The sequence below is a fragment of the Carassius auratus genome, chromosome 27 (genome assembly GCF_003368295.1).
Source record: "Carassius auratus strain Wakin chromosome 27, ASM336829v1, whole genome shotgun sequence".
Taxonomy (NCBI): domain Eukaryota; kingdom Metazoa; phylum Chordata; class Actinopteri; order Cypriniformes; family Cyprinidae; genus Carassius; species Carassius auratus.
Genome location: NC_039269.1, coordinates 25,946,897 through 25,968,523, shown reverse-complemented (window position 1 = coordinate 25,968,523; position 21,627 = coordinate 25,946,897). Strand labels below are relative to the sequence as shown.

Sequence of the window (21,627 nt, the reverse complement as noted above, 5' to 3'; positions counted from 1 at the left end):
TCCACCAATTTTAAAAACCCGATTCTAAAAAAGTTAGGACACTGTACAAATTGTGAGTAAAAAGGGAATGATATAATTTACAAATGTCATAGACTTATATTTTATTCACAATAGTATATAGATAACATATCAAATTTTGAAAGTGAGACATTTTGAAATGTCATGCCAAATATTGGCACATTTTGGATTTTATGATAGCTACACATTCGAAAAAAGTTGGGACAGGTAGCAATAAGAGGCTGGAAAAGTTAAATGTAAATATAAGGAACAGCTGGAGGACCAATGTGCAACTTATTAGGTAGAGCCCGACCGATATATCGGCCGGCCGATATTATCGGCCGATATGAGCTAATTGCATTTAAATCGGCATCGGCGTTTATAACGGCCGATGGAACATGAGAAACGGAGTCTCATGCTTCACTCATGTTATGAGTGTTGCATAGTTTGCCCACCAGAGGGCGGTCTGCCACTCCAGAGTTGACTACAGCGCCAGAAATTCACTACAGAAGAAAGCGATCAGCCACCCAGGTGAGTCTGTTGTTCCTCATGTGAAATGATTGTAGATTTAGTTCATACACTGTATTAGTGGTGGAAATTATGATTCTTTCTAGAGATTCGTTCATTTTCAGTTCGTTCACCAAAATGATTCGTTCAGAATCGTTCACTGATTCGTTCAGTGACCATTTCTTCGTATTACACAAAATAAGCCAGCAGGTGGCAAAATAGAGTGTATTATGTGTTATGTCTTAAATCAACGTACGTATTCACTTGTTACAAAAACTGATCTGGCTTTATTAATGTGTGTATAATCGCATTCAATATATAAAGTCTAATTAAGTTGTTCAGATGAACAAAGCACAAGGTTTTCTTGCTTTATTAGCATTTTAATTGTTTGGTCCGACAGTTTGTATATTATATATTCACATTCATAAATCGGGGATTAAACGTGGAATTGCTAAATATCAAAACAAGCGTATGTGCACAGTACAGTAACTATAACTGCGCTTTGCATTTTTGCGAGATTGACATGCTAAATGGCAGACTAACCCGGTTTACTCTCATTCATTTCGTTCACGAACGACATGTGTGTATCAGTTCAGTCATTTCATTCACGAACGAGATGTATCATTCAACTCGTGCACGAACGACATGTGTGCCAGTTCAGTCATTTCATTCACGAACGAGATGTATCAGCACATTCAACTAATTCACGAACGACATGGGTACCAGTTCAGTCATTTCGTTCACGAACGATAAGATCTCTAGATCTCGTTCAGACTCATATGAAACTCGTTCATTGAAGGGCGTATTCGTTCACTACATTGAACAAATCACATACTCTGTCACATCTCATACTCGAAGGCTATTGGCTCGAGGTTGAGTAATTCTTTGACAGGATGAAAGACTTGTTACCCAGTTCACCGAGCTGCGCATGCGCTGCTTATAGCGCCGCACTGCTGCGGAGGGAGGAACTTCACTGAACGAGAAATATGAGTCAGTGGATAGCGTGAACGAGAACGATTCGTTCACCTAAAAGATTCGTTCAAAAAGAACGATTCGTTCACGAACGACACATCACTACACTGTATATAAAAACGGTGTGGTAGTTCTAGCTAACGGTCCTATCATTATCACTTCTAAATATTCTTTAACATCACTTACAGCCGCTAATGCATTGCTATATTAGATTAGCCACAAAGCTAATACCATGTCTATCAGTGGAAGAGCGCGAACGTTAATAAGAGGGCAAACTATAACGTTAGCATTTAACTTATTCTTATTCTATTGCGGTGTGTTTCCCACATAATGACCGCGTAAAGGTCCTTTCACACAGGACGCGGTATGCACGGCGCTTGGCCGCTGGGTTTAGCGTTGCCCTTCAGATACAAGGTGATTTGCGCTGCGCTATGGCGTTGGCGGAGTTTTAAAAACTTTTAGCGGGAGCTCTTTCATAGTCTGTTGTTCCTCCTTTCGGTCAGCAGCAAACATGTATCTGTCCCGTTGTAAGAAGCGAGCGATAGCGCTTGTCCTGCTGATGAAAATTAAAGAGAGAAGCAAGGAAGAAGAGGCTACCCTCAGGTCCAGAGCACAATTTGGTGAATTCAGGCTGGTTACGTTACTCTAACGCTAATATAGCTTCCTATCAGCAGGCCCCTTAAATGCTTGCTATTAACTTGTTTGAAGGTGGTTCTTCTCAAAATTGACAGCGGTGTGTTCATGGCACTAACATTAACCATTCAACTTCGAATTGATTCCGTAATCTTCCGGTAACAGTAGGCTACCTTTATGTTAGCCAGCGCATGACGATGTTTTGATTCAGACTGCACAAAGAGAAGAGGAGAAAATATACGGATCCGTTGTGAATGTGTCTGTGAGAGCAAATGTAGTGTAGTTACAGTAACTACAGTAGGTGCGTCAGAAATGATTAAACCAGAGGGGACATGTAACTAAATGTGAGCTGAACACGCGCTTTTTTCTTTCTTTCTTTTTTTTTTTTTTTTTTTTACATATTGTTTCAAAGCAGCTTTACAGACATAACAGGGAAATGTTGAAATAATATAGTTAAATATAAGTAGGTAATACCTATTGCTTGACAAATAAAAAAATATATATATATTTTTCTCATTTTTGCCTATGTAGGAGATCCCTGTTTATTATTATTATAATTCTAATGATGACATGAGTAATGATACATGGTGATATTATTAATACACATGCTTATTCTTTCTCTGTCTCTTTCTGCCTACAGATGGCTGAAAAAGGTGAATGCTGTAGCAGCAAAGTGTGGGACTACTTCTGCAAATACTTTAACTTTAGTATTATAATTTATTTACAGTACACACACAGACTGTTAAAACCAGCTTCAACTGGAAGAAAGTAAAAGTGTTAAATGTTTAAAACCTAAAAAGACTTTTTTTATCATTAAAAAAAATATACTTTTGATGTGCAATTGTTTAGTCATTTAGACCGTAATCTAAGGCTTTTTTTAACATAAATCCCTTCTGGAAAATGGTTTATACAGCCCACATACATAGAACAGGCAGATATTTTGCTATTGAATGTTGTGTAAGTGCAGTTTATAGGAAATGGGTCTAATATCCAGTTTATTTTCAAAATCAAAATATCGGCTTATAAATCGGCTCTTTTCGAGTTAATATCGGCATCGGCCCCCAAAAATCCATATCGGTCGGGCTCTATTATTAGGTCAATCGGCAAATGATTGGGTATAAAAAGAGCCTCTCAGAGTGCCAGTGTTTATCAGAAGTCAAGATGGGCAGAGGATCACAAATTCCCCCAATGCTGCGGCGAAAAATAGTGGAGCAATATCAGAAAGGAGTTTCTAAGAGATTGAAAAATTTCGTTTGAAGTTATCATCATCTACAGTGCATAATATCATTAAAAGATTCAGAGAATCTGGAAGAATTGTTTGTAAGGGTCAAGGCCGGAAAACCGTACTGGAACCGTACTCAGTTCAGAAGCCTGCATCTCTGATGGTTTGGGGTTGCATGAGTGTGTTTTGCATGGGCAGCTTGCACATCTGGAAAGGCACCATCAATGCTGAAAGGTATATCCAAGTTCTAGAACAACATATGCTCCCATCCAGACGTCGTCTCTTTCAGTGAAGACCTTGCATTTTTCAACATGACAATGCCAGACTACATACATGGTAAACATGGCCTTGTCCAAACTTTTTTGAGATGTGTTGATGCCATGAAATTTAAAATCAACTTATTTTGTATTTAGTATTCTGAATAAAATATTGAAATTTGAAACTTCCACATCAATGTTTTTGTACAGTGTCCCAACTTTTTTGGAACTGGGTTTGTAATTCAATTAAGGTATGCACAATACTTCATGGTTAGGGTTGCATGGCTACTGATTTCTTATTTAAAAAGTATTCCCATACTTTTGATAAGTGGTCTCTGTTTTTGTGATAGAATGCAACTTTCTCCATTCCTAGTATGCCATTATGCGAGATGTAAACAAACAGTGTGACGCGTCGACGCATTTCATTGCAGCACTATCCCCTAGCTTAACTGTTATGTAGCAAACACCAGACTGTGCAAGCCTCAGCCAAATATTCAGGCAGAATTCCTTGTCCATTAATTCTTTTTTGAAGCCATTATCTGTGCCATTCCAAATAAGGTATTCGGCTTCGTCCACACCCCTAATTATTACATTACATATTTTAATTTTACATGCAATGTACGTAAAGTCATAGAAAGTAACAGCTACACGCAATATTGTAATCCTAAAATTCACACCGTACTTGCAAACTCTGTGCATGCATTAAGGATAATGCATGCTCGAGAAGTCGATTGTCTCCAACAGCACCGACTAGTTTCAATAAATGGTGCAACTTTTCCAGGCATGAAAATCTTAAAATTCCCAGATATTTTTGTGCAAAGAAAAGACTTTAACCAACAACTGCACTAACCTCATTTTTCCCAGTCTGTCTTTAGCTGCGGCACAGGCCTGTTTAAACTGATCAATCTGCTGAGTCAGAGTGGAGTCCTGGAAATGTAGTTGTTCAAGCTCAGTCTGAATGTGATTCATCTTCTCCACACGAGCATGAGTGTCAGCTGAGTTCGTCTGACTTATGCTGGACAGAGAGGAGGGGTTGGGTCATAATGAAACAGCTGGAAATGGTACAAACATAATGTTACGTAACGTTGTTTCCTTTCTGTACACTTTGAAGTACCTGTGTTTGAGTTCTCGGATCCGCTTGGTAAGCTGATCTTTATCCTTTTCAAGGTCTCTCAAGTTAGTCTTTTTACGATGAAGACCCGCCTAAACCAATAAAAATTATAAACAATAAGCACTGAGAATTGAACATCTAAAGTTTCCCATTTCCTTTCTTATGGTGTTATGATTGTGCACCTCAGCGGCTTTGAGATCTCGGTTGCAAGCCTGTGCTCGGCTCTTCAGTTCAGCGCACTGTGGCTGCAGCTGCTGCATCCGCTGCGTCACACCCTCCAGCTGATCCTGCAACTGTCCCAATATTCCGTTTGCCTCCTGAACTTTCCCCTAGAATAGACACAATGCACATTACTGTGAATCAAACATGATTAGATTTTCACTAAGAATTTTCTTTAAAGGGGGGGTGAAATGCTCGTTTTCATTCAATATCCTGTTAATCTTGAGTACCTATGGAGTAGTACTGCATCCTTCATAACTCCAAAAAGTCTTTATTTTTACTATATTTATAAGAGAAAAATAGTCTGTACCGATTTTTCCCGGAAAAACACGAGCGCCTGGAGGCGTGACGTGTGGGCAGAGCTAAAGAATCACGAGCGCCAGTAGGCTTTTGCGTTGAGAGCATTTGGAAGCTGTGACACAAATCCAGAGGCTGAAATTTAACAAGAGCAGCATCAGCAAAGGCGTCTCTATGTGGTATGTACTGAAACTGTATATATTTGCTTAGCGGTTTTGGAAAATGTTCCAATTTATGTCGTCTTTTTTTTTTTTTTTTTTTTTTTTTTTTAAGCTGTATATGTGGAAAGAGCAGTTTGATGACAACATCGCATGTTGTTTACTTGATGTGCTTACGCGCCGATAGCTAAGTTAACAACACAGAGATATTTTAAGCAGTTTTACTCACCGCATGCGGTTCCAACACACGATCGTTACCCTTTTTCGTTGGTACTGCATTATCCTTAAGAAATAAACGATGTGCAAATCCGGCGTCAAACTGGTTTGTAAAACAAGCATCTTCGAAATGCAGGGAACAAACAAAAACACTTGCACAACTCCGTTGATGCTCTGTAAAAATAAACTCCATCCACTGGTCCCTTAATGCTGTTTCTCTTTTGGTAATCTGTGCAGGGTTGTCTTGCCCTGGCAAGCAAAAACACACTCCTTTTGTGAAATTTCGCGAGGCTCTCGCTCTGATCGGTGAATGTCTCTGCTCTTCTATACGGGAGCGCGCGCTCTATCGGCAGACGTGCCCTCAGGACCCATATAAGGAAATTCCGCTCCATCTAACGTCACACAGAGCCATACTCGAAAAAAACTTTCCGAAACCGGAAGAGGTTTTTTTGGAACAAAAATACTCCTTCAAACGTTCAATTTAATTTTTGAAACTTTGTCCATGTTTAGCATGGGAATCCAACTCTTTATAACAGTGTAAAAAACTCAGTATGCATGAAATAGCATTTCACCCCCCCTTTAATAAAGTAAACTAGGGCTGCTGACTGTGCATATCCCAACAGACCTCTGCAATAACAGCAAAAAGCTTTGAGGGTTGCTGAAAGATGACAGTATGAGTTAGAATATAAATGGTGCTAAAGTCGTGATCTACTGTGGCCATGAGCAAATTTCTGTTTGCAGTGTCCTAGCAAATGGCCTTCTGTCGGTCTAATCCAGCAGTTCCCAATTCCAGTCCTCACGCCTCCCTGCTCTGCATATTTTGTATGTATCTCTTAACACATAAGACATTCGTTTTATTTGACTGTAAGTGCCCTGTGAGGTGGATGTCACCGGATATAATGCCATGAATTCAGTTTGAAAAAAGTGTATATGTTCCATTCAAAGGGCATTAAAATGTGCGAGATGTGAATTTAAAATGTATTTATTTACAGAGGTATATGATTTTTTTTGTATGCCAATGAAGCTACTTGAATCTGAATCTATACTGTGGAATATTGTATTTCTGTTAAATCTGCCCCTAAACTGTTAAAGTCTCATCAGTCTCATTTTGGCCAAAAATACTCGAGCAGGAAAAGCTGAAATCTGGCCCAAAATATCCTGTAGTCAAATGTGTGACTTCATGATCACTAGAGGAAACAGGATCATAACTCCAGACAATATTCAGTCACCTCCCACTCTTCCACCTTCTGGTCATATTTGACAGTTGACCTCTCTTCAGCTGTGATTCGTTCTCTCATTGGCTTCATCTCCTGCTCCACCTCTGCCACCTGATGTACATAAACATACATTTCAATATTAAGTCGCAATCTTCGGTAATGAGATATTTGAAGCATGTGATCACCTAGAGATGGGAACCATAAATAATTCATTTTTCAGGGTCAATCAGTGAATGAGTTGTTGTTACACTGATTAAAACAGATGAATTCTCAGAAATTCTGACTGAATCATTAAAAAATTCCTTAATTTGTCAATCAGGCTCAACAGCACTCTTAACTCTTAAAAGTATAAGAACCACAGTATGCCTTTACAAAGATTATATGATTATAATATGAAATTGTTCAAATCTGATTAGGAAATGATAGTATTGTTGTGTTTGGGCTGGACGATTATGGCCTAAAGTCAAAACCTCGATTAATTGAACATTTTACCATGATTACGATTAATGAACGATTATTTTGTTTCTGTTTTGTTTTTTTGCCCTCATAGTTCACTTACAAGGATAGTACTGTAAACAGTGCCGTGGTTGGGGTTTGCAGGGCCCCGGTTCAGGTTGTACCAGTGGGCCCTGTTTGAAAGTGTTTAATTTGTATGTTCGTTCTGTTTAATTGTTCATCAACATGCCCGCCATGTCCCAGAATGCAATGCGGCACCAAAGCAATATTAGGCACGGTCACTTTAAGAGACAATGAATGCATCCGATATAATACACATTTTTTTCTCAACTGTTTACTTTCACTTAAAGAGCCACACAGATGGGAAATGAAAAATTACCTGTATTACAGTGTATAATTTAGCTGTCCATCAGTGTAAACAATGTGCAAAGTAATTAAACCAAAAAGTACACGATTTATAAATTTATTGGCTTCTAAAGTAAGGAGTCGACTCTGAATCGCTGAAACGAGTCGTTATAGATTTCAAATCTTTTGCCCATCTCTATGTACGTCACTAGAACACTTTGCATAATAATCTCCGCCTACCGTCTTGAGAGAAACGAAACTCTGACCTGCCCCACACCCCCCACACAGACGCTCTGGTTGGTGTGATAGCATCATGTCGAGGAGACAGTGTGTTTTTAATTGTAAAGGTAAGTTTGTTTTATTTTCACTGCCAAAGAATGAAGATCAGAAGAACCAATGGCTAAAATTTATTTTTACCACAATACCAGAGCAGTACAACAAATCCCTTTTGTTGTGTTCACAACATTTCACTTATTACTGCTTTTCTAATCTAGGTGAGTTCAACAGGATTTCTGCAGGGTTTAATGAGTCAAATTTAAGACTTTTTAAGACCTTTTTATGACCATTAGGATTTGAATTTATTACCTACACGAATTACGATAAATAACTTCAGTCATTAAAATTCCTTTCAAAAGTCTTTTTTTATTATTGACTTTCATTGAAAGTAACAAGTTTTATTATTTAAAGAGTTATTCTATTATTTCTTAAGATTAAGAAACTGAAGCCTTCACCTTCTATTTCTTGAGTATCAAGAACACAGGAACACTTAATTGTAACATTTTAAAGTAACAAGTAACAATTATTTTATGGAATTACTTTCCAAAATAACAAGTGTTATTGGTGTTTGGTCACAGTAATCAACACCCACAGGCAGGGCCATAGCTTGGGTCAGCAGGGAACCCGCTGAAGGTTGTACCAGTGGGCCCTGTTTGAAATTGTTTAATTTGTATGTTCGTTCATTTTTATTTATTTTTGCTATTTACACAATGTTTAAGTTTTTTTTCCAAGTTTGTAGGTGTCAAGGTACAGAAACCAAATAATTAAATGTAAAATAGCACTGGATAGTCTTCAATGTAAAAATTAGGGATGCACCGATCATGATTTTTCATGGCCGATTATGATACCGAATTTTTACAAGCAAACTGGCCGATTCCGATACCGATTTCCGATTTTTTTTTTTCTTTTAAGCAACAAACAAGAAAGAAGGAAAATGTGCATAAACAAGACCAAACTTGCTTTTGGCTATTGAAAACAATAACTGTAACCATCTGCAATTAACAGCAGTAACCGCACAATAAGTAGCCTACATTTAGTTTTTGTTTTTGAGTTACAGAGAACTGGCCTGAAATTTAAAAAGATTAACTGTAACCATGTGAAATTAAAGGCAATAACTTCATAGTTCTACAATCCAAACAACACAATCAACACACATTCAATAAGATGTTTCTTAATCAGCATTTAGTATTTTAGTTTTAAAATTTGGTTTTAATTAATAAAAAAGGTCTTTACCAGTGAGACTAAATAAAAGTATGCTATATAAATACATTTTCCAAAATGTTAAAATCAAATAATGTTGGTGCGAAAAAAACAAAGACAAAAATGCTAAAATATAGATGTGAATCATTAGTCTAAAATGTTTTAATTTGATGAATGAAACACTTTTATTCAGTGTGGACTCTTATTTGTGCGCCAGTACACCAACAGCTGATCGCTTCCTGCTATCTGTGCCTCAGACATGAAGCTCTGCACTTCCAGTACTGATCGGCTGCCTGTGTCCTGCGCACAGATTTCGAAATACTTTTCCACACAAATGACATAGCGAACGATTACAATGTAGTCTGTGCGCGCGAGCGCACTAACTGAAAATCGGCCGAAAAAAGACCAAAAACCGATTTATGGCCGGTCAACCGGTGCATCCCTAGTAAAAATTAAATATACAATCAAATCAGACACCTTGAACATTTCTCACGTTATTAGTTTATTTGCTATTGCTTCTAAAATGGTTATAAAATATGACAAGAACTTAAAGTTAAACTTTGTTCAGACTATGGTGTGAAAAGCTTGCATTAGCAATTCAGAAAAAAAAAACACATAAGCAATGCATGGTGCTTTATAAGGTGCTGAATAATTTTTGTTCCCAATTTTATATATAGATAGATAGATAGATAAAATATTTATATCTATCTATTTCACTAGTAGTTCACTGTATGAAGATTCTTTGGGTATAATATGTCACAGTTTGCTTATACTCACTTACATAAATGTATTAGTGTCCTGTACCTACTAGTAAAATACGTATATTAAAAATTATATCTGGAGTCTGGATAATTATTGGTTTGACTGTGTTTAAATTCTTGTTAAAACTACAAAGTAATGAAGTCAAGAGCAGTGAGTGATTTTTCTTTCATTTTCTTGGATTAACATTACAGCAGCCAGTAGCTAAATTAGGCGCGGTCACTTTAAGAGACAATGAACGCATCTTTTTCCTCAACTGTTTACTTTCACTTAAGAAATAACTGACAAATAAATGCGTTTTTTCGAGCATGCTTTCCAAGGCGGGTATTTTGACATATTTTGTATGTATTTGTCGGCACAAGAGCAAAAAGAAGCAAATTTGGTGTACAAGCGTTTTGAGACGCCTTTCTCTTTGCACGAGTCCTGAACACCCGAACACCGTGGTACTGAATTGGGCTCTTTCACATCCTTTTGTTTGTTCCAAACTGCGATTAGTATTTGTTCGTTCATGTGCCGGAGGGACTGTCCGTGACACGCGACTCTCTCATACCGAGTGTTAGCGACGGGCTTGAGCCAGCTACTAAACTTGTCTTCGAGCCATGGATCGTTAAAGGTACATTTTCCCATTGTGAGAGCCAGGATGATTTCAATTAAGCTAAGCAGTGAGTCAGTATGAAACAGTATGTTCGGAGTTCGTGCGGGTTTCCGTGAAAGTCCTTCTGACAAGTCTGTATGCTGCCACATGGACCTTGTAGTTCTGGAACGCTGTGATCCCAGTGTGATACCACCCAGATTCCTCATACAGAACTACAACAGGCGAAACAAATGAATGCCATTGCCGCTGCGAGCGCATTTTGATGGAAGAACAAATTAATGGACTAGCATATCAGTTTAAGAAGTGGCTAAATGTTTTTTATGACCTTGTATGGAAAATCCAGACGTTTTTATGACTTTTTATGGCCTTAAATTCTTATTGTTAAATTTATGACTTTTTATGACCCCGCGGAAACCCTGGTTCAAGGCAGGATTTTCAAAGCGTTTGGCCATAAAAGAGGGTTCATTACCAACTTTATTTGGACCAACAAGCATCTCCGAATCACAACGCGAAGTATGATTATGAAGTTATGTGTTTGTTTTCTCCCGAGCGTCTTATCCATATGTGTGCTGTCTGCAACCTTTGTCTGCGCTGATCTTCATTTACAAACACGTCATTAAAATGAAGTGTAACTACGTGAATTCTCAACGAAGAGACATGAGATGTCTATAGAAAGCTTGACATGTCTACTTTAAAACTAAACTAAAAGTGCTGCCGAAAATATTCTGTGATGAAGGGAGACGTGAAAAACGGACATTGCGTTGTTTTCATATGGATTACTTTATTATATCTAATGTGACCACGCCCCCACGCTGAAGGCTCTATTCAGATTCAAACTGAAGCGCGCGGCTTGAATACGCCCACAGAGAAGAAAAAGCAGCGAGACTGTTCAAGTTTTTTATTTTACTGTTTGCTTCGCGATGAAAGGAATAAGACATAATTCACCCCAAAAAGATGCTAACGCATTGTTTACCGTGAAGTTGTGTGCGGAACAACCAATCAAAACTATGTCAGTTGACCAATCAGAACACAGTATGCTACCGAAAGGTGGGGTTTAAGGAAACTGAATATTTTGAACAGCTTCGCGCGAACCGTTTGGGGATTTTTGAGAATTGAGGTAATTTTAAAATGATATTTTGACAAAATGACAATGTTTTTTAACCTTGGATGGATTTAAACCTATTGTACAGGACTTATAAACAGTGATAGGAAGCTTAGAATTTTCATCTTACTGGCTCTTTAAGACATAACTGACAGTTTTTTCGAACATACTATCCAAGATGGGTATTTTCACATTTTTTTTTATGTATTTGTCGGTACAAGATCAAAAACAGACAAATTCGGTGTTCAAGTGTTTTGAGACGCCTCTCTCTGCGTGAGCCTGAACACCAGAACACCGCGGTGCTGAATTGGGCCCTTACACATCCTTTTCTGTTTGTTTAAACTGTGATTTGGTTTTGTTCGTTGAGGTGCAGGAGGAAATTAAAGGAGAACTTTGCAAACGAAAGGTCGGTTCAGTGTTGCTGTCTGTGAGACACGGCTCTCTCTCCGCGTGCGCACCGAACACAGTGCGCGAGTAACCACCTGCTCAGTTCAGCTTTTCCGCGTCTTGTGTTTGAATGCTTTAAAGTCTTTTGAATGGTTACATTTGCAAGTGGCAAGGCTTACTAACACATGAAAATGATACGCTTTCGTGTCGACACGCAGCAGCGTTTTGTCAACTGTCCTGAGCGTCTTTTTAGACTGGCCTCAGCCAGAAGGTTGAGATCGACTATTAAAGGTGGGATATTTTTTCCTATTGAAAGAGTGATCATAGGTCACTATCAGCAGTTATTTTATCTATGGTCGTAACATTTCTTACATATTATTGCTCGGTGTAAGAGATAAATAAAGATTAAAGATAAACAGTACCAGTACGAGTGATTGCGTGTGTGAATTAGTCATACCGTCTCTATATTATTGTGAAGCTGGGGGTTGTAAATAGCCTAGTTCCTTCAAAAGTAGAAAAATATGCTATAAGTTTTGAGATTCTAAGATACTTTACTGATAAATCACAGGAAAGCCCTGACAACTGGGTTCCTCTGTGCGCGCGATCTTCACAGCTATGAGTTTTCCCAATTAACCGACATTGGAAAATTACGTAGGTTAGAGGTTCTAAATTTCGGTTTCGATTACTTTTCGATTAATCGTCCATTAATGTTGTGTTCATTTTGATTTGAGCCATGAAGTCACAGCTCATGTTATGCTGGCAGTGATTCCTTACCAGAGCCCAGGCCATCTGATTCTTCAGCTCATCCAACTTCTTTTGCATTTCATCAAGTGAAGCCAGACTTTTATAGCGCTCTTCTTTCTCATGGTACTTTCTCTTCAGCTCTTGTAGAGTCTGTGTGAGAAGAAAGGGTGTGCCAGAAATCAGAGAGTGAAAAAGAAATAAACTGCCATTTTAAAAAGCATCTAGTTCAGCAATCCAATCAGATACTGTTTCCAAAGATGCTCCATCCAATAAATAATTTCAGTTCCACTATGTAAATGTGATTATTTCAGCACTCACCTCCCTGTGCTTCTCCACTGTATTCTGAGTCATGGTCTTGGTCTTCATGATGTAGCTGTAATCTTCTTTCATCTGATCAAGCTGAGTGGCCTTCATGAAAAACTAAAGAAAAAGAGCAAAGCAAACTTCAAGTTTGTATTTGTTATGAGAGAAACAAATGCACAAACACACACAAAGTCTCACTTTATATTTGTCACCCTCTCCTTTAGAGTGGAGGAAGTGTTTACTCATTTCCTGAGTTAGGATAGAGACCGGATTGTCCACCTGAGTATGAAAAAAGAACCAGATAAATAAAAACAGATCATTTAAATAGTTTTGTTAGCAAACATACAGAGAATTGAAAGGATCTTTAGCCATACCTGGATGTTAAAGTGATCCAAAATGTAGATCAATTCTTCCTTCTTTGATGACACCAAGTGACCTGAGAGACAAATCAAATTGTCAAATATTTGTGCTAACTCATCTGTCATGTGGTAGAAGCAACCAAATTAGGCAGATGTCCCCATGAACAGGTTGCCTGATTTGCCCTCATCCTAAAAACCCATGAACAAAACTATGCAAGGTAAAATATATATAAATAGTGACTGACCGATATAGATTTTTTTTTATAACCGATACCAGTTATTTGCATGTTTATGTGCCCGATAACCGATAAGCAGTACCGATATTTATTTAAAAAAATGAATAAATGACTGAAAATACTTCATTTTGGTTTTTCCTCTTTTCAATCATCTTTTTTTATGTGTTAAATTGAATCTTTATATTACAACAAAAAAACTTTTTATTTATAAAAAGCATCAAGAGAAACAACATTAATATTAACAATAAGCAAAATAAATGTAGAATGTCAAATTTTTCAAATGGAGAAAAATAAATAACAGTTGTTATATATAACAATATATATAATTTTATTTTAAACTAAGTGTGATGCTTGCAGTAATGAGGACATAAATACATTAACAAAATCACCAAAAGTGTTCTGAGTAACTTCAATCACATGGCAGTTGCTACAATGCATTTAGGGATGTGGTCCTGGTCAAGACAATCTCCTGAACTCCAAACTGAATGTCAGAATGGGAAAGGGGATTTAAGCGATTTTGAGCGTGGCATGGTTGTTGGTGCCAGACGGGCTGGTCTGAGTATTTCACAATCTGCTCAGTTACTGGGATTTTCACGCACAACCATTTCTAGGGTTTACAAAGAATAGTGTGAAAAGGGAAAAACATCCAGTATGCAGCAGTCCTGTGGGCGAAAATGCCTTTTTGATGCTAGAGGTCAGAGGAGAATGGGCCGACTGATTCAAGCTGATAGAAGAGCAACTTTGACTGAAATAACCACTCGTTACAACCGAGGCCCATTACAAACTATTGGACAGGTAACGTTAAACAAGTCGATCAACATTTTCGGGGTCCGGAACAAAGCGTTTTTATACACTATATGTCCAGCTGTTGAGAAGACGCGCTCCGACCGCACTGATGTCCCAGGGACCACTACTTCATTGGCAGCTGCGCAATGTCCACCACAAAAGCGGGTTGCTGTCAGCTGGCAATGGTGGCTCCTTTTCATAACTCATCATGCCATTGTCCTCCATTTTCTTTAAAAACACTAGATGCAGCGATTGAAACCGTGATCTATAGGCACATAAAATTACTGGGTATTTTCTGTCTAGCTTTCGCCATGCCTACTGCACTTTTGGAATTCTTTATTTTCTTTTTTTGCTTGTTTTTGATTTTTCTTACATCTATAATTTGTTTAATTCTTTTAAAATTAATAATGTACATATTTGGTTAAAATCAATTCCCTATTTTCATTTTCGAAACTTTTTTTTGGTTGGTCCGAACGAAACGAAAAAACTAAATAATTGTTTCTTAGAAAGAAAAATAAAAACAAAAAGATTTTTTTTCTACTTTCAATATTACATAAAAAAACGAGTGAACGAATGATACACAGATTCATCATGAGGGTAAGTAAATCATAAACTACCCAAAGTAAGTGAGTACACAAAGCTGAAATGTGTCTGTATTTGTAAGCATACCTGTTTTACTTCTAAGTTTATATGTCCGTATTCCCTCGCTGGAGATACGAAGATCTACGATGATGGACTGCCCAAATACTTCTGGCTTATACGCATCACGACCCCTGTTCCTCAGAGTGATGGACACATCTGCAGAACTAAACATAGTAGCAGGAATAAGTAACAACAGCAGTATGAGAGACTATAAATAGACTATGACTAAACGCAAATGCAGATAGGTGTGTCGTACCTCTCTCCTTCCTTCACAAATCCTTTGAGTGAGGAGCCTCTGTTCGTGGTGAGAGCTTTACCGCCCAGGGCTACTATCAAAGCTGTCAGCACTGCACTTTTTCCACCTAAAACACAAATAAAGCTGTTAATTTTGTTTTCTTTGTGCACAAAAAGTATTCTCGTAGCTTCCTAAAATTGTGGTTGAACCACTGATGCCACATATGGACGGTTTTAATAATGTCATTATATGTTTCATGGTCTGGAAACATATCAGTTGCATTCCTATCTATGCAGGTTCAGAAATCTCTCGGATTTCTCATCAAAAATATCTGTATTTGTGTTCTGGAGATGAACGTAGGTTTTATGGGTTTTGTGGGTGAGAAATTATTGACAAAATTTTCATTTTTGGGTGAACTATTCCTTAAGTCTTTGAATAATGCTTTCAATCTTTGTTTATTGCATTATGCCACACATTTATGTTAGCACTGTGTAAACCTTTTGATCTTCTATTAGACAAGGCAAGTGATGTTCACTCTCTCTCAAAACAAAATTAATAATAAAAAAAAAACAGATGAAGAAACTATCATGGATAAATGTAAAGCTAAAAATAGAGTGAATAACATGAATGATTCTTCATTTTCAACTTCAAATGGGTTCACGGAGTTCATTCAATGGATGAATCGTCAGACTGATTCAAACAAGTAGTCTGGATTTTGAATCTAAAACAGTTACTAAAACTTCACAACTGAGATAAAACATTGCCATGACTTAATTTTACACTGCACAGGAAATTCTATTTTCACACAACTAAAAAAAATTAAATATGGAGGAGAACTTGCTTCCATTGTTTCCTACGACAAAGTTGACGTTTGGACCAAACGCAAAGGGACCAAGCATCGAGTGACACATGAAGTTCCTTAGAGAGATACTCTCTATGATGCCCACTTCACCTGTGACCTGAAAACACACAAACATAGATGCGTAAGGGGACGTTACTAGCAAGTCTATGGAGAAAGTGCATAAGGTAAAAGCAAAAATGAGCAGTCGAGAGCGTTGTACTGTGCTGTGCAAGTCTTACACTCTCTGATGTGCTCAAGCCGTCTCCTGAACTGAAGTAGCCCGTTTCATCCTCTTCAGAGAGCTCGGGTTGAGATAACCGGCTTCTCTTATCAGGTGTCTGCCCTGAATTACTGCTCTTTCTCTTCGACATCTCCTACAAACATCAAACACAGTAATTTATATCCTTTATTCTCTTTACACTGCCATGTCACTTAATATGAGATCAAACAACAATTGGGAATTTGTATGTTTTCCTTGTAAAGTGTCTAGTTTTAGCTTGAAAACAATTTACACCAAATCTTATTAGATGAATATAACCACTCTTATGTATTAGATCAGAAAAGTACAAATGCAGGGCAGAGACTAAGCTTGATGCATCGGCTGTTGATAGCATTTTTAAATGTTGGCACTGCACCCAAAAATGGAAGCAGATGAGTGTGAGTTCATGCAGATTTAATGACTGGAGAATTCATGCATTTTTCACCAGAGAAAGATCCAGTTATGACATTTTGATATACAAAAATTAAACATATGCACAGACAAAGGGTTTATAGTAAGATTATAATAAATAAACCCATTTTCTTCAAGAATTTTTTTTTTAAAAAGGTAATTGCGACTATTTATCTTACAATTTTCAGACATTGTTTCTTGCAATTCTGAAAAAAGAAAGAGAATTGCGAGGTATATCTCCGGCTTATCTCTGCTCTTTTAGCCACAGAAGAAAAAGGAAATTTTGACTTTTTAACTTGGCAATTCTGAGTTTATATCTTGCAGTTCTACGGGGGGAAAAAAGATGAATTGCAAGAAAAACATTTGAATTGTGATATAAAAAAAGTTTTCATTTCCTTTTAGTTGTCACAAAGGTGGATTGCGTTTAGGTTGGTTAATTTGCCATTTTGTTTGTCTTGTGGCTTGAGTATTATTTTAAGAACATTTGCCCAATAGCCAAGTCAGAGCATGTAGACTGGATCCATCTTTTAAGAAAACAGACAAATCAACAATGGTTCTGATTATAAGGCAAATTTGCAGATAAAATAGTCTAAGCAGAAACCTAATCTATTTAATGCAGTTACTTTACAAAAAAGAAATCTGATAATGCATAACACAGACTGACATGTTCTGGTTTTGATCTGACATCGAGTTGTCCTTTTCACACAGACCTCACAAAACTGATCAGGATCACAGAAAGAGAAACCAAGACAAAACCACTTACGTAAAGGAAAGGTGACATAACTGACGCAATCACGACTGTTCTCACAGAAAATCGCTCCACGCGTCGTATTTCTAAAGATCAGATATTCAGTAACACGATTCAACGTTTATAGTTAACTTAGTTTATCATAGGCTAACTTACTTACAATTTGAGCGCAAAATGAAACTTAACGTTAAATCAAATCAACTTAAATCAAAACGTGAAAACGAATCCACTTCACACATCGCTTGAGGCGACTTTGGAAACTTTAACACAGCAAATTTACTGTAAGATACTGGACAGTTACAACATTAACGTAACTTACATCGGTTTTATACACACTAACGTTACTGTCACGTTGAAATTCGCTTCTGCTAAAATGTTAGCAGACAGGCGACAGACTTCAAAAATTGATTAAGGAACATTAGTTCCTTAAAACCATTGCTGACATGTAAAACAGACAAAAGGAAGCTATATGCAAGTGATTATGGTGTTTTGTGTCAAGTTTTATGTCAAGAGTCAAGTGTGTGGAAACAGACGACACAAACCAGTGAACACTCCTGAGGATCCTCGCGCGCTTTGACCCAAGACTCCTCGCAGAGCGCGATCGCGTCCACTTCCGGGATGTCTCAACCAATCAGATAACTCTCTTATATGATGTCTATGGGTGCCAGAGAATGTCTAATATGGAGAGAAGTTTCACTCTCAATACACTTCCGGCTTCTGAACTGGTTGCGGTTCCACTCTGATTCCATATGAGGGCGCTCACAGGACGAGTGCAGAATGAATAGAGGTCAATGGCGGTATACCCCTCAAAATCCACTTTTCTCAATATATATATTTTTGTCTAGTAATTTGAATGTTGTATTCGAAAGGAGATGCAAAGAAATCACACAATGCTGTGTGTTAGACTTTTAAGAGTCACTTATTTGCTTTAAAAAGTATTTTAAAGTGTAAATGACGTCATACACATTCACATTCATTAGCAGAATGCCAGCGTGTTATGGGCAACAACAACTCAACCTGTAAGAAATCGAAAGGACATATAAGTACTTGTTCATTCAACTTTCGGCCTATAATCCATGTTGAACTTGCAAAACCTACAATCAGATCTGAGATTTCTCAACGGCAATCGAGTGAAAGGGACAAATTTAGCCGTCTAGCCCCATAGACTCCCCTTCATTTTGCACTTATGGCGATCGCCCCCAGTAAAAATTTGGTGTCACTGCAACCAAAATTCGTTATAATAGGACTTAATAGGGAGTGGGAAGGCTCTCCGTATACTCTGGTGGTGCTCTTACTGTCTTCTTCTTCTATCTTTCCGGCAGTGCAGATGATAGGCTACTGGGCGTATAATTGCCTCCACAGGTCAAAGTTTTAACTAAACCTCTTAACTTGATCTTCTTATAGACAAGAACTGAAGAACTATCTCAGTGTCAAAACAAATAAGTAACAGAAAACACTTTAACTCCAAATTCTGCCAATTTATCAAAAAGTGCTTTTCTTCCTGAATTACACTTCCTACATTAAGTGAAAACTTTCCTTACTGTTTCCATATTCCCAAATTCACGTAATCCAGAAATACGCTTTCCTACAGCATACAAGTAATTTAATCCACAGTAAGGTAGGAGGGTGAAACATTTATTATGCCTATGGGTATAAAAATGAATATATTCAAAATGCATTTTCATAAACATCCTAATCCATTAATTAAATCACAAATGAGTGTCATGAAGTAACAGAAATTCTAAAAAGTGTGTGGACCATGCAAATAAACACATTTTCAATTCAGCATTGGATATATATTCTCTATCATAGATTATTGTTTCTAATAATAAAATAAATCAATTTAATAAGAAATTTAATTCTACCTACGATTCACTAATTTGTTCATGTGTACGATATACGGCTATTTTTATTCATTTGCATATTGAAATCATCTACGAAACCCATACATACTGTAATATTTAAAATAACCATCAAAAGGGCCCAATTATAACTTTAAATAATTCAGATTTTCATTAAATTGTATATAAATATATAGCTTATGTATAGATACGTTCTAAATCATTTAGTAAAAGATTTGGTATGAGCTCTGAGTACACGCACTAACACACATGGAGCTTACTGCACAAATGTTCTTGATATGTCTGAAAAGCTTTTTCACATTTACATCACCAATCTAAATTCTTAAATGGATAGTTTACCTTAAAATGAAAAATCTATTATCAGTAACTCAGCCTCATTACTTTATTTCTTCAGTGGAACACAATAGGAGATATTATGCTGCCTTCATATGCTAATGAAAAAAAAATCGTACTTCCCACTTTTGTCACAATTATGAGTTTGATGCATTCAAGTACTTTGCTGTCAGAAAGAATATGAATCATGGAGGATGACAGGTTCAGTCTAATCTATTTCTTGGAGAAATCTTATAGAAGACCGTAGAAAATATTTAGTCAACATCCAGAGGCTTTTTAATAAAATATAAATGCAACCACAAAAAAATTACCACTATAATATTATGTTGGTGCCACATTGCCCAAAAATGGCCAGCTGATCTCAGAAGTCATACTTTGCTTTTGTAGGCTTTTCAGAGCTAGATATGCAACAATTAGCATAACCGTCCTTTATTTGCACGACAAATTACATTTTCATGTTTGTCTGTAGTCGTGGCTCATCTCTCTCATTCAGACGATAGACATAATGAGATAATTTTTGGACTTCCTGATTTAATCAGTGTCCATCATATAATTATATTAGAATTCTCTCATGACTAAACATATCTGATACATGGCAAACACAGAGCCAAGTTGAGTCTAAAATCAGCTTGTTATGGTCAAATGTGTGAGTGTTTCCACCACAAACAATTACATCACACTTTAGCTTCATTTGACGAAGTTACAGTTTGATTGATAATAAAGTGCCATAAAATATTCTATGAGGTTTACATTGCAACCATTTTCACTCAACAAACAGTGGAATACTTCGATTTATTGAGTGATTATATCACTCATTGGTTAGATCATCACAAAAGGAGAAAATTGCCTTTGTGTCCTCACTTCATGGCAACACCAAAGAGCTGCAGTCTGTGGCAACAAGTCCAACTGTCCTGACTGTAGGTTACTACAAGCTTTTTCAGCCTTTCCAAACAATTATGCATGTTTGGCTGATGTAGGCTGCAGTATCAATATTTCCAAAATTGAAGCGCAATTAATATGATATAAATAACAGAACTCACTAAACAGAACACAACCTTTTCTACCTAAAGACACAAAACCATCCACAGAGGCTTAACAGTGAATAAGACTTCAACCACATGAAGATGCTCCACAGAATAATGAAAGTGTGTCCCTGTTAAATTCATAATTTGAACACAGCATTGCAATCATCTGTGCAATCATCTCTGCAAAAAACAGGAGTCTTTCTTCTCTCTCTCTCATCATGGGCTTCTTCTGATCCCACATCCTTGCAATGTGGGCTTCCCACTGCATAATCCCCATGCATTCTACTGTGTTTACTGCCCACGTGTGACACGGACGATGTACTGCATCGGGTTCTTTGGGATACAGGTTATAAAACGCATCCGGGTCCCTTTAACACATATTTTCTCAAAAACACACAAACAAACTGTGACAACTCTGCTAAAGCTCTTTGCTTTATATTTGTGACGAGTCAGCTGCCTCCTCCCTGATTGTCACCGGCACCCCGTCCTAAATCGCCGCCCTTCACCAGGCTCCCGACTGGAGTGGGTGTGTGAGAGGAGGGGCGCTGGACGAGTCAGGGCTGGCCCAACGCCCAACGCGCCTCTCCTCGGGAGACCGGTCTCTTCCCCGTGCATGCACACTGGTGTCCTCGTGGGTCCAGGAAGGGTGCGTTGAGGGACTCCCGCGCCACAAGAGACGTGAGCTGCCGGACCCGCGATCCGGAAGAGAACCGAACCCGTTTACACGGCCGACGGGCCAGGATGCCGGGGCGTCCATCCCCTTCCAGCGCCGCGGCCAACGAGAGTGATGCGGCCGCTAGAGGAAGCCGCCGCCCCTCGCGCCCCGGACCGAAGAGGGGAGCGCGTGTGGCCACCGGACTCCGCCCCTTACCTGGACCCTTCCTCAATGAACACTGCCCAACCCACACGAACCCTGC

General features: G+C 37.9%; 1 protein-coding gene across 1 annotated transcript in view; it reads right to left on the bottom strand.

The window, feature by feature from the left end:
- The window catches only part of LOC113046037 (structural maintenance of chromosomes protein 6-like), a 37,138-nt gene extending 19,026 nt beyond the window's left edge, over positions 1 to 18,112 (bottom strand). Inside the window, exons 1-13 of the mRNA XM_026206870.1 lie at positions 18,033 to 18,112; positions 16,312 to 16,446; positions 16,073 to 16,190; positions 15,253 to 15,358; positions 15,024 to 15,160; positions 13,348 to 13,409; positions 13,172 to 13,252; positions 12,989 to 13,090; positions 12,701 to 12,820; positions 6,819 to 6,917; positions 4,882 to 5,028; positions 4,703 to 4,791; positions 4,439 to 4,603 (exon numbers count right to left, since the gene is read on the bottom strand). Coding sequence (XP_026062655.1) covers positions 4,439 to 4,603; positions 4,703 to 4,791; positions 4,882 to 5,028; positions 6,819 to 6,917; positions 12,701 to 12,820; positions 12,989 to 13,090; positions 13,172 to 13,252; positions 13,348 to 13,409; positions 15,024 to 15,160; positions 15,253 to 15,358; positions 16,073 to 16,190; positions 16,312 to 16,443 — 1,358 coding nt within the window. The 5' untranslated portion in view covers positions 16,444 to 16,446; positions 18,033 to 18,112. The remainder of the gene's footprint in view (positions 1 to 4,438; positions 4,604 to 4,702; positions 4,792 to 4,881; positions 5,029 to 6,818; positions 6,918 to 12,700; positions 12,821 to 12,988; positions 13,091 to 13,171; positions 13,253 to 13,347; positions 13,410 to 15,023; positions 15,161 to 15,252; positions 15,359 to 16,072; positions 16,191 to 16,311; positions 16,447 to 18,032) is intronic.
- Positions 18,113 to 21,627: the final 3,515 nt, after the last annotated feature.